We start from the raw sequence: 15,851 nt of genomic DNA on the forward strand, positions 1-15,851 counted from the left end.
TCACTGTCCCCCGCCCAGGGGTCAGCTCATCCGGGACATTTGAAGCGTGCGCGGCAGCTGTGCTCCGAGAACTGGCCCTTTCACTCAGATCAGCTGCCTCCCAGCACGAAGAACCACCCCCTCCCCCGCCCCCACCCGTGCCTTTGTGGGGCCCCTCCCCCCCAGCCAGGCCCAGCCCTGGGGCCCTTGCCACTCCTGGTCCACTGTTCCCAGCAGCTCTAGCACCTATCCCAGGCAGGCTCAAGGCCAAGCAGCAGGGACTTGTGAGGGTGAGTCACAGTCTCAGGGGGAGGGGCAGAGCCCGGTGCCCCTACCACAGGGTGTGAGGGGGTGGGACACAGAGGACTTGGGGGAGGGAGGACAGTGGGAAGTGAGGTGAGTGGGGAAGGGCGGCAAGAGGGAGGGTAGAAGCGAGACCCTTGGCCAGTTCTTGGCTGGGACACTCATGTTCCCCGAGGTCAGATCAGGGTCTCAGGAGCCCTTGGTCCTGGTGGTGCCCAGGTCCTGACTCAAGTTTGCTGGCCGGGGGTCTGTACAGCTCCTGACATTGGCGCTTTCCAGGATTAGGGGTGCGGGGGCCCAGCCATCCTCTGCAGGGAGCTGTGGCAGAAGCCCCCTCCCCAGAGCGCCACTGTGCCTCTGGCTGCTGGAGACAACAGATTGACAGGAGGCCCTTGGACCCTTTTTTTATATAAATAGTTTATTTTTTGTTTTTTTCCCACATTACCATTTATCCCCCTTATGTCCTCTTCCACCTCACCCTAGATTCTTGACATTAAAGACCCACTGGCTCCTTGGACAGGGTCCGCCCCGAACATTTGGGAGGTGCCTGACCCCACCCCCTCTCAGAAGTCCCCCAGCTTGTCACTTCTCCCCAATTAAGCAGGACAAATATGGACTCAAGTGTTAACTGTCTACCAGTCCCTGTGGAGCCTGTCACGGGTGGCAGTCTGGGGAGCTGGAGACCAAGGGGGGAGGCCATCCTGGTCAGGATGCAGCGGAGGGCTCGGTGCAGGCTGGGGTGAGGACAAGGACAGGGTAGGCGATGACAGCTGTGGGCCCGGAAGACTGCCTGGGGGGGGGGGGCGGTAAGACCATCCCTCTTCAGCCAGATGATCTTTGGGTTGGGGGAGGGGTCCGTCACCAAGGACAGAACTGTCTCAGGTCGGGTAAGAATGCCACCTGCCCTCTGAAAAGCTGGGCTTTGGGAAAATAAAGCTGAGACATACCACCATTGGGGCCAGAGGGGCCAGAGTGGCCAGCAGCCTCAGCCAGCTGGCATCTCAGCCCCAGGACCATGGCTGGGGCACAGCTGGGCGGCCTCCTCTTGAGGTGCCCAGGCCAGGAAGATGTTCTAAAGCCACAGCTGCCCACCCCACGGTGGGGCAGGCTGGACTGGCCACGGTGGCCGAGGTCATGGGGAGTGTCTGAGCAGCAGCCTTACAGGAGGGGAACCGGGTGTGCGGGGAGCAGCGACAGGCTCAGGCAGCTGCGGCCTGCCTGTCCCCCCACCCCGTGACCAGCCATCCCAGTCACTAGTCTCGGCTCCACCTCAGGGGGTGTTACTGCTCCCCTACTCTGCGAGGCAGATGGTGCAGGGTCCATGGCACCCAGAGACCAGGGTTCCAACAGCTCCGGACCCCCCAGCACTGCCAGGTGCCCGGGGCTGTTGTGCCCACGGGTGGGCCCAGTGCAGTGAGACGGCAGCTCCAGCCTCTGCAGCGGCTGGTCCAGGGGCTGTGCGGGGTGGGGATGAGGCCCACAGCCCTGACCTAGAGCGCTCCCAGGCCTAACCCTGTTAACCACAGGTCCCCCCGAGACCCAGTGCAGGTGGGAGTGGGAAGCAGGGGCCCCCTTGCCCTGCCTGCCCTGCAAAAGTGGCTTCGAAGGGCAGGGACTCACCCTTGCACCATCCTTTATGGGGACACTTCTCAGCAATGGGCCTTTTTCGTGTTTTCAGATTTCAAGCAGTGTCCCCACCTTCTATGCACCAGGGGCCAGTAGCAACCCCCCAGTGAGACAGCTAGAATGTCTCCAGACCTTGCCCAGCGTCCCCTGGGGGACAGGACTCCCCCTGTGGGAGAACGGATGGAGCAAGGCAGGGCTGCAGACCTGCAGAAAGGACGCGCTGAGCTGACCAAAGCCACCTCACACAGCTCACATCCTGTATTCTCTTACAGTGGGTTTGTGGGGAGGGATGTCAAACACGGGCATTCGGCCGGTCTGCGGCACAGGAAGCAGACGGCGAACTGGGGAAGTGGGGGTGGTGTTGGTGAAAGCCTAGAGGACACAGAAGTGTGCTGCATCCCCGAAGTCAGTCCATCCTCTCCAGGCCCGAGGGCAGTGAGTGTGGAGAGCATGGCCGTGACCATGCCCCAGGCCCAGGCCCGGGCCCAGGTTGGTATGGGGCTGGGAGAAGGGCGAGGGGTGGCCTCCCAGGCCCAGAGGTAATGGGGCAGAAGCAGGCAAGCCCGGTCCCCTGCCACCTCCCCCAGGAAGGAAACCAGCTTCAGCAGGAAGAGCTGGAACTGGGCTCAGCTTCCCTGGGTGGCTGCCCCCATCCCAGCTGGCTGAGATCCCGGCCCCAGCACCTCCAGGGCCCCTCGGGGTCAGGGCGGAGGACAGCAGCACACCCCAGTGCTTCTTCGCTCCAAATGCCAGTTAGTGACCCTTCTGTCACCCTTTCAGGGATGACGTGTGTCTTTTAATGCCTTCGTGTTCAAAGTCTGGGGGGTTCCTCATCACACTCATTTAAAAGCTGCACGAGGGCTTTTTGCTACGAATGAACGATTTCTCGTGACCAGCGTTAAACTTGGCTTCCCCACGGAGCCAGGTCCTCTCTTCTGCCCCAAGTATGGGGCTGGGCTCATCAGTGTTGAACGACCACGGGCAGAACCACAGGCCCTTTTCCTGGGTGTGCATGCCTGGGTTACTTGACAGCCTCCTTTGCAGAACCTTCTGGAAACATTAAACTGCAAGGTTCATTCCAGGCAACAACATGGAAACTGCCCAGGGAGGGCCAGGACCACGGCCCATCTCCTGTCCCCTGGGGGGCCGGGTGGGCTCCGGGGGACCCAGAGTTGGAGTCGAGGTCTCCATCAGACCATGCAGGTTCTCCGCGGAGGCCGGGCGAGAGGCCGTGGCAACAGGGGCAAGGAGCTGCCCAGCCTGCTCTTTGAGGAAGCCACTGTGTGTTCTGAAAGGTTGCCACTCAGCCAGGTGCGCCCTCCGCATCCAGGTCACCGGGCACGGCAGCGCCAGCGGCAGCGGCAGCCTTCTTCGAGTGAAATTCCGCCGTGCTTGCAAAGCAGGGAAAACTAGCTTCTCACAGCCACCGAGGGTGAATGTTCTTCCCCGTGAGCATCCCAGACGAAAGCCAATCCCGGCGTCTTTCCGTGTCGGCCATTTCCTGCGTGTGGGACTCGCAGGCACGTACAGTCACAGGAGCCCTGCCAACACCCCCATCAGCCTCTGCCCAGCAGGGCCCTTCCGGAGGAGAGTGGACAGCTTCACTCTTCTCTCCACATGGGTGCCGCTCTCAGGGCCCCTCGCCCGACCCCGCGCCTTGGGGACCTCGAGAAGAGCTCCAGGGACTCTCGGGGCCTAGTGGTGGGAAGGAGCCATCTTGAGGTCTCTTTATGCTGTTTGGCAGCAAAGGTGGGGGACCCGCTCACATGTGGTGTGTTCCGTTCACAAAGGCCTCACCCTGGAACAGGCAACCCAGCCCATTCTCCCTGGAGTCACGTGTGGTCTTTCCAGGGGAAGCCCCTGCGTGTCCCCTCCAACACCAGCAAGGCTTCGTGTGTTAATGGTACAGGTGGGGCCAAGAGTGTCCCTTTGCCACAGGCCTGATGGAGTCCATTGTGAAGCTGCCATCTGACGTCCCTCTTGGTGGCGTCTCACAGAAGCCTTGTCCATGTCCTGAACGGGGAGTTCTTGTCAAACATGGTCTTAGAAGGAAAGAAAAGGGTGACGGATGTGAAATACTGTGCCTGCTCAGTTTCATTTTGGAGGCAGAGATTTTCTGAGGACTCAGGACATTAAAAGCAAGGGGTTCGACACAGCTGCGTACAAACGGCATGCTTTACCGGACTCAGACCAGGCAGGCCCCCAGGGTTTTGCAACTTGTGTTCTGGAGTTATCTGCAATTGGCTGGCATGCGCCGAGGGAGTGGTCTCCTGCAGCCAGTCAGCCGACCTGACCCAGGCTCACCTGGGTAACGGGTGGGCCCACTTGTGGTGGGAGCCCTGGGCACCTGGGCCAACCCTCCCTGTAGGTCAGGGGTGTCAAACTCATTGTCACCGGGGGCCACATCAGCCTCGAGGTTGCCTTCAAAGGGCCGGATATAATTTTAGGACTGTGTAAATGTAACTACTCCTTAACAGTTAAGAGAGAGCTCGGTGCTGCCGCCGGGTAGAAACAAGGTACCGAGCCGTATAAAACAAGGTGGAGGGCCGGATTCGGCCAGTGGGCCTTGTGTCTGCCACCTGCGCTGTAGGTGGAGCAATGGGGCTCAGACAGCTGCAGTTACTTGCCTAAGGTGTCGACTGACTGACTGCAAAGCTGCTCACAGCCTGAGGCACCTGCTGGTAGGAAACCAGAGACTGTGGGTGAAAATTTTTCCCAAACTGGGATAGGGGTCACAATGACCTTCGCTCCCAGGACTGTGGGTTGCTCGGCCCCCCCAGGAAACACCAGCTAACTGTTCTATTAGGAAAGACTCAGTGTCTGGACTCACTGTGGGGCTGGGGGCGGGGTGTACGCACAAGGCAATGAGGATGGAGAATGAAGCTTGGTGGAGGTGCCGGGGATCCTGGTCCTACTTACTCTCCCTGCCCTGTATACGTTTGCAAAATTCCGTAACCCGTCAGCAAGTGGCCACGTGGACAGGACTATATGTTGAAGGGGGCTGGTGGAAAATGCCTTCCCTGGGGGTTTTGGTGTCTCTGAAAACAGAAGCACCTGTGTCCTAGTCACCAAGCATCGCTCATGCCAAATGGCAAACACTGAGAAAGTGGCTGCTGAGCCACCGGGCCCTCAGAACCTATACATTTTTTTCCCGAGCCACCCTGCCTCTTGGCAAACTCACCGGTCAACTCCAGCTCTGGCCTTGAAGCCTGGGCACCTGCTGGAACAAACCAGAAATGCTTAGGGAGGGCTGCAAAGAGTGGGAAGGGGCCAATCTGAAGACGCCAGTGGCCAGAGTGTCGGGCTGGGAACAGACTCCCAGGGGAGGCATCCTCAAGCCACGCTGCTTTCGGGGCAGATGCTTCAAGTGCGGGAGAAGAACATTAAGGTGTTTGTGCTCTGGACTTTTTGCAGCCTGGCTGACGGGCAGCTCAGCTTCCACAGAAATGAACTCCCTGCTGAACTTTAGATTTGGGGCCCATCCTCCCCACCCCAAACCTGGGAGATGGTGTGAGGAACGTGGAGCCTCAGACCTCGGGCTTCCAACCCACATGCAGGGGCTCCGGCGGAGCTGTGCCCGCTCAGGGCGTTAACGCCATTAAAACAGACCTAAATGAAACCAACTCCTTGCAGAGTTTTGAAACAGCTTGAAAAAGGGCAAAAATGCTGCCACCCCCCCCTCCCCACCCCCCTGCCAAATAAAAGCCAACGTCTATGTACACATGCCTCCACCTGGTACCTGTGTAGTTCCAGCGGGGACACCGGCTCCTGCACCCCAGGAACACTACCACTGCCGCCGCCACACCCAAAACGATCAGCACAGTGAGCACGGTCCCGGTTTTCTGTGGGAAGCTGTCACTTGGGTTCTTGAGGGTGTCGTTGAAACTCTCTGGGGTTCTGGCATTGATCTCGCTGGTTAGCGCTGTGAGAAAGAGGAAAACAACCGAGACTTACAGGGCAAGGAGGAAGAGGTCTTCTTTCACCTTGAAGAAGAAAATATCAATTCCAAAGAACTTCCCTGACACCATGTGATTTTTCAAATGTAAAGCTGATGGCGAGAAGGGCTTTTTCTTCCAGGTGAGACTCCTCCCCACCTGCCTAATGGCCCACACCGGGGGAGGGCTGTGGCAGGAGGCACGGGTTCTTTCTGGCTTTTTACATTCAACTTACTTTCACCTTTCCCCAGCTTTACCGCTGACTTTAAATCACGGTGAGATTTTTACACGGCATGGAAGTAATTAAAGTGAACAATTCGGTGGCACCTGTGCATCCACAGTGCAGCTCGGTCGCAGCCGTCGTCCAAGGCCAGGGCTTAGTCATCGCCCAAAAGGAAACCCACGGCCACCAGCAGTCACTCCTCACCCTCCCCGAGCCCCTGACAACCTCGAACCTCCTTTCTGTCTCTAAGGAGTTGCCCATTCTGGATATTTCCTATAAAAGGAGCCATACATTGTGTGACCTTTTGGGACTGGCTTATTTCACCTAGCACATTTGCGTGTTTTGCCCACACTGGAGGTCAGGGCCAGCCTCACGCCATGTGGCCTGGGCAGGCCTGTGGGGCCCCCATTCGGAAAAGCCTGTGCTTGGCGTGATGCTCTGCTGTCACCATCTTGGATTCTTGTCAGGTGTGAAGTAGGAGCCTTGCACTCCTTCCCACTGCGGGCCGAGACCCGCAGGTCCTGTGATGGGCACCCCTTTCCTGCAACAGGCATGGCCCAGGCACACCTCCACCTTCTGCCGCTCATCTCAACACTCTGGGAGAGCCTGTGGCCTCTATGAAGGAGTCGCCTGACTGCGCCCCTTCCACGGGGCGGCCTTGGGCCACCAGCCAGGCCCAGTTGGACCCCGTGGGGAGGGGGGGTGCGGGGCACACACCCAAAGGCAAAGAGCTCAGGGTGGTACTGGGCAGGCATGGGCTTCAGTCCTGACTCTGCCGTTGCCTAGTTCTGGGGCTTCTGGAAATGTTACATGGCCTTTCAGAGCCTCAGTCCCTCATCTGGGAAATGGGTCTCCAAACTGACCCATGAGTGAAGAGTCAAGTAAGCATGCATGGAGCACAGCCCCCCGCCCCTCGTCCCGGCAGACACCCCAGCAGACAGGGTGATTCCGTCACCGCACACTTGACTCTTCCCTCCTCTCCCTTCCAACTACCGCCGCCGCCACAGGGTTCCCTCACAGGGGCTTTGGCTTCTGCCTGAGAGGGCTTCCCACCACCCGGGGCCCACAGCCTCGGGTGGGGATCAGCCTGCGGAGCCCGGGGCATCTTACCTGCCTGGCTGCTGACAGTCAGGTTCTGGTGCAGGAGCGCGTTCTCGATGCAGCAGCCCACGTTCACGTTGGGGACCCGCCTGATCCTCAGGACGCTGACCACATTGTACAAGCCCCGCGGGTTCAGGAAGACCGTGCTGTTCTGCAGGGCCTCGTCCAGCAGGCTGTTGTCCGTCTTGTTGATCCAGTACACCTTTGGCTCGGGGTAGCCGTCCGTGGATGTGCACATGAAGGTGAGCTCCTCATCCTGGGGGGTGCTCGGGGGGGCCCTGACCACGGGCATGCTGTAGTTTGCTGCAGGGGAGGGAGACAGGCGGTGAGGCATGCCAGGCTCTGAAGGTCAGGAATGGAGAGGTGCCTGGGGCCAGGTCAGAGGGGAGGCGTGCCCCCGGCCCTGGTGGAGAGGCAGGCCCAGGGCTGCAGTCTGGGCAGGGAGCACACAGACCCTTTCCCGCCCAAGAGTCACCCCCTCCACTCCCAACAGAGGAGTTATTGAGCCTGCAGGCAGTGGCGGGCACCCACTCCCTGCTCCAGGGAGGCCGGCCTCATTTGCATCGGTGACATGGAGAGCTTGCGCTCATCTGAAATGAACACAGCGTAACTCTGAGCTAAACGGTGCCCGGAGACTCTTGGTGGGCTTGAATTTTCCTCCTAAATTCTGATCTCAGAACTGCCTTCTAGCACGCCTTCCTAATTGTCCTTTAAAAATCTAGTCTGAGATGAGCTGGGGAGTTCAAGGCAAAGGTAGCAAGATTAGAAGGGTTTCTGTGAAACCAGGGAGCCTCAGGTTAGGAAAAACTTTCTTATGAGTTGAATGAGGTTTCAACCAATTCAGCTTCCTGCACAGTTGAACAGAAGGCTGCTAACTGGGACCGGGCTATTCTTCAGGGGAAGCAGCAGGCGAAAGGAGCCAGGAGATGGGCCTCGCTAGTGCCCTCTCCAGGCCGTAAGGCTGGGATGGCGTCCGCTGGCGGCGTTGGCCCTCTTACCTGCCACGTGCAGCGTGACCACGGTATCCACAATCTTCTCTAAGTTCCTAAACACCAGGCAGTTAAACTCCTGTTCATCTTGGGGGGTGATGTTGTAGAGGCGTAGAGAGAAGTCGCCCAACTTCATGCTGTCTAGTGACATCTGGGCCCGGTCCTTGTACTGGTTATTGTCATGGCCCACGGAGCTGTTCCCGGACAGGTAGTAAGTCACAATTTTTGGTTTGCCGGTAACACTGATTTGCCAATAAACATAAAGTTCATTTAAATCAAAACTCTCTTCTCTGGTGTGGATGCAGCTGAGCTTGACGTCGCTGCCCACCATGGCTCTGACTTCGTTTTCTTGTGTATCTGCAGTGATTCAAAAAGCACATGGACTTTTTGAGGTTGACTCCTCGCCTGCGAAGTTACCCTGGTGGGGTTGAGGGGACCCTCTCACACACCAATTCTAACTCACTTCAGTAGGAAAGGAACGTATTCCTAAGATACACTTAGGAAAGCTATATTTACAAAACTCAGAATTTGTGGTAAGCTCCTGCACTGGATTGGCTATGGCCGATTTCCTGTTGGTATATAAGAGGCTACTAGCAGTGGGAATAGTGGGGCTGGGCACCGGGACCCTGCTGGACTCTTTCTGCTACTTCTTGGGAGTTTACAATTCATTCAAATTAAAAAGGTTTTGTAAAAATTTAGACATTTGAAGGAAAACATTAGTTTCTCAACAACAGCCTTCTAATGCTGATTGCACTGTCGGGAAAGCATGTGGCGTGTCCAGACTGGCTTCTCCATCTGCGTAAACACTTGGGCAACTGCAGGAAAAGTGGCCGTGTCCCCTGCACTGCCACCCTTTGAGCTGGGAGGCTTGGCAAGGTCTGTCCCCTGTGCACGTCCCTGTCCTTGCTCTTCTGGAAGCTGAGCTTTCTGGGCTCACCCCCACCCCCGGGGCAAAGGGACCCTGAAGAAAAGGAAGCCCTGCTCATCTGGAAAGCAGAGGACTGAAACGCACAGGAGGAAGTGCCTGCCACCTACACCTAACACATGATAAAACAAGAACTACGGGGGCTGGACAAGCATCCCCTTTGCAGCCTTCCATCCCACGCATTACCCGGGCTTGGGGCCCAGCTTTCCCACAGGTGCCCCTGGAAAAGCAAGAAGGGCTATGGCAAGGCCCCTGCTGACAGATGCAACCTCCTGTCCCACTCTCCGCACCGAAGGGCTTGGAACTGTTCCCCGGATGGACGGCGAGGGCTGCCAGACTTACCGGCTCGCAGGCCGCTGAGCAGCAGCAGGAGCAGGACAGCACTGGAAAGGGACCAGAAAGGCAGGTGAGTCCCGCTTCTTCCAGACAGTGAAGAAGGCTGCTTCTCCAGGGCAGGAGTGGGTTACACCCATCGGAGAAAACTGACAGCCAGCCCACCCGCCAGGACCCTGTGGCAAGACCCACCCACCTCCCTGCCCAGAGTCCCAACCGGCCAGCAGCCCCTGCAGCCAGCCAGCTCCCAGGCTAACAAACCCCTCTAAAACGTGTGACAAAGGGCAGTGAGAGATACTCCCAAGGCCACAGCCCCTGGTGTCCTAGCCATGCAGAGATGTCTTCCAAGAAATTGTATGAAATCAGAAAAGAAAAAAAAAAAAACCACTTTCAAAGTATATCTAGCAAGAGTTGCATTTAATTTGGGGACAAAGGAGATCTAAGGTGCCCAGCGGCGGCCGGTGAGCTGCAGGACACCCATCTGCGGAACTCACTCATTCTGAAACCAAATCTGGAGGCTCCTCCCAGCTGGTGGGCAGCTGGGCTGCCAGGGGTGAAAACCTGCGGACTTCTGAGGCTCCTGGCACCTCCGACTGGGAGTCTTGGCACCCTTCAGCCTAGCCACCCCCTCTTGCTGGCCTCCCAGAATGCTGTGTGCCCTGAGTTCTGGACAGAGACCCTCGCCCCATCCATGACAGCTGTCATCTGACTCTGCAGAGAGGCATGTCTGTTGCCACCAGGGGCTCCCTCACACCCCACAGAGGCTACAGGTGTAGGTGAGCCTGTCTTCACTGTCTCTGTTGGGGCCATCATTCTTGTCTGTGGGGACAGCTAAGATAACCTCTGTCTCCAGTCTTGACCCCTCCAGCCATCTTCCCCTGAGCCAGAGCAAATACAAAGCTAGAATACAAAGGTGGGGTAACTCCCTGTGGCCCCGGAGCCCACCCTGCCTGTGTGCAGGGTCCAGGATGCACACATGCACCCATCAGGGCCTCTGCAGGGCATCTGAGCACATGATCTGTGCTCCTGCAGGGGCCAGTGTGCCCTGGTCCTGGGGGCTGCCTGCCTACAGGCCTCTCTGTGCCCTCTCCCTGGGATGGGGCGGGCTTCTGACCCTTGTTGTCAAACACTACCACCAACCCCACCCCTAGGCCCACCATCCCTGCTTGCACGCCATCACTACCTTGCCTCCTGCCCCAGCCCACCCTTCTTAGGTCAGACAGGAGAATGCACAGACAGGGCTACAGTTCCCAGGTGACGGTGGCTGATGGCTGTGACACTGTAGTACTTTTTTTTCCTATTGAGGAGACAGAACCATCAAAAATTACCTACATTTCTAACTGGGGAGACTGGGCTGTGGGACTAGATGTGGGCAGGCTTTCAGGTTGTGTGGGTGGGAAGCTGAGGGCCAGTTTATCAAGGGAGGCACAGGGCATGTGCCCTGAAGGTAGTATTTTGGCAAAAAGCTGGGAATAAAGTTGTCCACGCTTAGGATGGCAAGAGAGCAGGAGCGATGGACTGGACCCAGGCAGTTCCACCTCTCCCAGTTTGTCTCTGCTAACCTAACGGGGAGGGGAAATCCCTGGTGTGTGGGAGCCAGGGCGGGGGGGGGGGGGGGGGGGGGGGGCGGGGGCTGTTGCCAAATGGAGGCACCAGCCGGCCTTGGAGACAATCATATCCTTCATCCTTCCACCTCTGGGCAATCTTCTGGGGGCGGGGGAGGGAGTACGAAGGAGTGCTAGACCTGGCCTGAGCGCTTTCCCTTTCCTTCTAGGGACCCCGCCCCCCAGCACACCCACACACTGCCGTGGGTCCCGTCCCCGTGCCCAGCTCAGCACCACCCCCACTCCCGCGTCCCAACGCTGCCCCGGCCAGCAGGTAACCGCGCCGGCCCGCCCTGCTTTTTGCCGCCCTACTCCCCGTCGCCCACCCTCCGCGCGATCCCGCGGCTTCGCAGCTAAGTGAGAAGGTTCCCAGCCACGGCCACCAGGGCGCCCTGGGTCGGTCCTTCCTGGGCACCCAGCTCCCTAACTGTGGAGCCTCTGTTTCTCCCCCAGCTCCCGCAGGGCCCGACCGACGGCCTCTCACCTTCTCAGCGCCATGATAGAAGCGAAGACCTCCGTGCGGGAGACGTCAGGCAGCGGAGCCCTCGGGTGGTGGGAACCGGCTCAACTGTGAGCAGGGAAGATCAAGTTCTCAGGCTCAGGGGAAACTCGGTCCCAGCCCCGCCCCGCCCCTGGCCCTAACCCCGCCCTTGGCCCCACCCCACCGCCGTGAGCCGCTGGCTCGCCTCCTCCAACGGAAGCGTGGCCACTGGCTCCAGAAAGTTAAACCCTTTTTAGGGTTGCAAGTTGGACCCCGATGGGCACAGGACCATGGGCCTGGGGGCTGTAGGTACCCGGGAAGTTGGGGGGAGCGTGGTACGAGGGAGGAGGGTGGCCAGGGTCTCTGTGGAGGGGCCTTAGAAGGCTAAGTGCTGCCCCCCAACGTCGTGCAGAGTATCTGGCCCCCAAGTGTCCCGACCTGAGGCTTCCTCCCTCCCTCCCGCCCTCTGTACCTCCAGCGCTTTGGTGGAATGGGAGGGCGGCATCTGTTCAGCAACGAGTGAATGAATGTGGGAAGGAGGGCAGGCAGGCAGGCAGGCAGGCAGGCAGGCAGGCGCTACCGTCCAGTCCAGCCCTAGGTTTGCCCCTCCGGTGCCCCAGCTCTGCTCTTCGATTCTGTCTGGGTCCTGGGCCACCTGCCGCAGCATGGTTTCATAGTAAAGGCTCTGAGAAGCCCGCCGCGTGGAAACCACTTGATCTTTGCTCCTCCAAGTTGGCGAGACCTGGCACTCAAGTTTTCTGGTCTGGAAAGAGCTGCCCAGGGCGGCGGAGCACAATTCAATGTGCTGTTTGCTCCCCCCCCCCCCCCCCCCCCAGTGCTCCCGGTGTCTTCTCTGCTTGGCCCCGAGAGATGGGGCCACAAGGGAATAGGGCGCCCTCCCCAAGGAGGGCGCCAGGAAGGGCCTGGGTTCCAAGGCAACCAGCTCAGGTTCGGAGGACCAGTCCCGGAGAAGCTGGCAGGAGGGGTATGTCCCAACACTCAGGCTGATTCAGAGGCAGAGGCTGGCTATGGGGGTTCAGGAGAGGGCAGGTGTAAGGTGAGGGTGGAGCCAAGTGGGGAGGATCCCCACACCTCAGCCACCTTCCGCCCAGAGAGACACAGTGCAGACTCAGGTCCCTATGAGCCTGAGCATAGAAGCTTTTTAAAAGGCGGAAGCTGTGCCCTGTGGAAGTTAACATTCCTGTGGGGACAAGAGCAGAAATGAGGGAGCAAAAGGGATGGGCTGGGCGAGGGGGCACATGTGACAGAAAAGGACAGGCTGAGCTGGGAAGGTTGGCTCTCAACCCCAGGGCTCCACCCCTCCAGGCCAGGCTGGGAGATTGGTGCTGAGGATTTAAAGAGGCCAAGTCGGGGCCACCCTCCCTTTTAGCCTTGGAGAGCAGGCCAGATCTCCCTTGGTGTGTCCAGTGAGGGCAATCTGAACGGGTTCTGGGGCGGGGCGGGCGGGAGAAAAAGAGAGGAGGGGAAGTCGTGGTGGAGGAGTCCAGGAGACGGCTACCGGAAGGAAACGTAAGATTTTAAGATTTGTCTAGGAGAGCAGGGTGTGGGCATAAATCAGATCAGTGGGGGAGGGGTGTCTCAGCACTCACCCCATTTCTGAAGCCAGGAAACCAGTTCTGTCCAGTACCGCAGCTTGAGGAAATGTAGCCCTGTACACTGGGCGGGGCACATTACCAGACCCAGAGGTCTGGAGGGGACATGATTCCAGTGGCCTTGGTTCTTCTCCCCATGGCTTGGCAGCAGCCAGCAGAGGAAAACAGAGTTTGAGTGAGGCTGGAAGGCTGGGCTGGGCTCACCCCACCTCTCCTACCTGGCAGTGTCCAGCCCAACCCTCCAGTCCCGGGATTCCTTTGGTTGGACATGCTGCACTGATTGGCTGACACTTTACGCCCCCGCTCCCATGGGAGTTCTTACTCTGCCCTCAGGGACGCTGAGTGGGGAGGGGTGGACCCCACGTGCAATCTCACAGCTATGGGAGAGGGACGTGTTGGGGAACAGAGAATCCCCCTTGTGGAGTGAGGGGGGGACGGTGCCTGGGCACTGCCCTGTGGCAGGTGGGAGGGAGGAGAGAGGGCTCAAAGGGGCGGACAAGGCAGAGCTGGTAGGAGCTGAGGTTAATGAGGGAGGGGCCAAGCTCTGCTTCCTAGGCAGTCTCCCTTGTCCCAAGCCCAGAAGGCCAAGTGCTGTTGCCACTAGGCTCACCCAAGATCGGGGCCTCTGGGTGGAGGAAACATACCGTTCGTTGAGCGGGCAGTGGAGTGGCAGGGAGTGCAGCTGGGCTGGGAGGGGACATCAAGGTGGACCAGGGTCATGGGGACATCCTGGAGGACTGGGACCATGGAGGGAGGGGTGCTCCCAGGAGTGGGACTAAGAGCCGCAGCCCAAGAAGTGCACGCTGGCTTCGAATGCCGGCTCTGCAACTCAGGAGCTGTGTGACCTCCGGCAAGCTACGTGACCCCTGCATGCCTGCCTTTTCCCGTCTGTGAAGTGGGGAGAGAGAACCGTAAGGTGTCCCTCATAAGGCAGCCGAGTTAATGCGCAGGTTACAAACACAAAGAGTTTTAAGACAAATGGAAAAAGCAGACCATGGTGGGCAGCGGAGGGAGAAACCCCCAGAGAAATATCTGGGCCGACCTGGGGACCCAGGATGTGTGTTCCTGCCAGGGACTTCAAGTTCCAGGTGTAGGCGTGGAAGCAAGAAGTTGCACCTTGACGCTGGAGACCTAGGCTCCCCCTCAGCTGTCCCCGCAGCAGTTCCCTTGGGGTCCCCACAACCAGGGGCCCACGACATCACAGGTGTCAGTCGATGCTGGAAGCTTGACTGATCCCCAGTCCCAGGAAGCTCATCTTTTCTCTGAGGGTACCTGTGGGTGCCAGAAGTTGTGACCGCAACCTCGGCGGCTTAAAGCAGCAGCAACACATTCTCTCAGATCTCAGGAGGCTGGAGTCTGAACTCGGTGTTTGCCATCGTGACTCCGTGTAGGAGGTCGTCTCCCTCTGCCCCCCGGAGGGACGCTGGCGGTCACATTTAGGATTTGCGTGGATAGTCCAGGACAATCTCCGCATCTTGACTCCATCACATCAGCCAGGCTCTTCTTCGCCACATCAAGTGACATTCATGGCCCCAGGAATTAGGACAAGGACATCTTTTCGCGGGGGCAGTATTCAGCCAGCCACAGAGGCTCCTGGAAAGGGGCTCTTTGAACGGGATTAGATACTTAGAGGGAGGAACTCTAGATATTTGGGAGGGAACCGAACATGTAAAGCTGTTCTGAGTGGCTCTCGGCCCGTTTGGGAGCAGACTGGTGGGAAGTGGTCACTAGTTAGGCCAGGCCCACGATGCCAGTTGCCTGGAGTGGAAGCAGCCTGGAGTCAGCGCTCCAGCGCAGGGGTGACCACGCCCTGTCCCGCCGGTTGCTGCAACAAGAGCAAGTCTTTGCAGTCAGCTTGGATCCAGAGCCTGCGCCCCCAGGGAGGTCGGTCTTATCTATGTCTGCATTCTGTGGTCTCCGCACCCCCTCTGTGTTCCTGGGGCTCCTGTGCCCTGGTTTCACCACAGGTCTTGCTGGATTAGCACCTGTGCATCAGACCTGCGTCACAGGTCCGGGGCTGGCCTCTGCCCACCTGTGAGAGAAGGTGCGCACTGACTCAGTGAAGATGTCTGTGGCTCTCCGCAGAAACAAGAGGAACGGGAGGGGTGTGTGTGTGTGTGTGTGTATAAAGAAAGAGAGAAAGAGAGGGGGGAAATTCATGTCAAGGGAGTAGCTCGTATGGTTATGGAGATGTGAGAAACCCAAATCCGCAGGGTGAGTGGCCGGAGACCCAGGGCAGAGCTGCCGTTGGAGCCCACAGGTGCTGTGCCGGAGAACCCCTCCCACGGAGTCGGCCTTTTCTCTGGTCTGGCCTCTAGGGGCTCGGCGGCGGCAGCCCACTGCCTTGGTCCCGCCAGGCTGCTGTGACGGAACACCACACACGGGGTGGCTCATGAACTGCAGCATTGCCGCTTGGCTCTGGGCACTGGCACAATCGGCGGGAGCCCGCTTCCTGGCTGCCCGCCATGCACGGGTCTTTGCCCGGTGAAAGGGGTGGGAAGCTCATTGGCGCCTCTTTGATTCCGGCAATAACCGCATTCTGGAGTCACCTTCAAAGGCCCCACACCTCCTAACACCTACACCTTGGGGTTAGGATTTCATCATAGGACTTTCTTAGGGTGGGGCAAGGAACAGAGACATTCAGACGGTGGCACCCCCCTACCTTATGGAGAGCAGTCTACTTTACCCAAAGCTCACCAATTAGAATGTTAATCTCGTCCAAAAAACACCTTCACAGAA

General features: G+C 58.7%; 1 protein-coding gene across 2 annotated transcripts; it reads right to left on the reverse strand.

The window, feature by feature from the left end:
* Nucleotides 1–685: 685 nt before the first annotated feature.
* ICOSLG (inducible T cell costimulator ligand) lies at nucleotides 686–14,490 on the reverse strand. Of its 2 annotated transcripts, XM_045196342.2 has the most exons (10): nucleotides 14,385–14,490; nucleotides 13,110–13,252; nucleotides 11,972–12,272; nucleotides 11,503–11,586; nucleotides 9,424–9,464; nucleotides 8,166–8,513; nucleotides 7,177–7,470; nucleotides 5,648–5,830; nucleotides 5,090–5,128; nucleotides 686–3,950 (listed from the first exon to the last, which is right to left on the reverse strand). In XM_045196342.2, exons 4-10 carry the CDS (start codon nucleotides 11,514–11,516, stop codon nucleotides 3,940–3,942), a joined length of 930 nt encoding a protein of 309 aa, XP_045052277.1. In that variant the 5' UTR covers nucleotides 11,517–11,586; nucleotides 11,972–12,272; nucleotides 13,110–13,252; nucleotides 14,385–14,490; the 3' UTR covers nucleotides 686–3,939. The 2 variants fall into 2 exon arrangements, with proteins under 2 accessions (XP_045052277.1, XP_024415710.1); XM_024559942.3 differs by lacking the exons at nucleotides 13,110–13,252; nucleotides 14,385–14,490 and having other exon boundaries at nucleotides 5,090–5,125; nucleotides 11,972–12,322.
* Nucleotides 14,491–15,851: the final 1,361 nt, after the last annotated feature.

This window comes from Desmodus rotundus, chromosome 2 (assembly GCF_022682495.2).
Source record: "Desmodus rotundus isolate HL8 chromosome 2, HLdesRot8A.1, whole genome shotgun sequence".
Taxonomy (NCBI): Eukaryota; Metazoa; Chordata; class Mammalia; order Chiroptera; family Phyllostomidae; genus Desmodus; species Desmodus rotundus.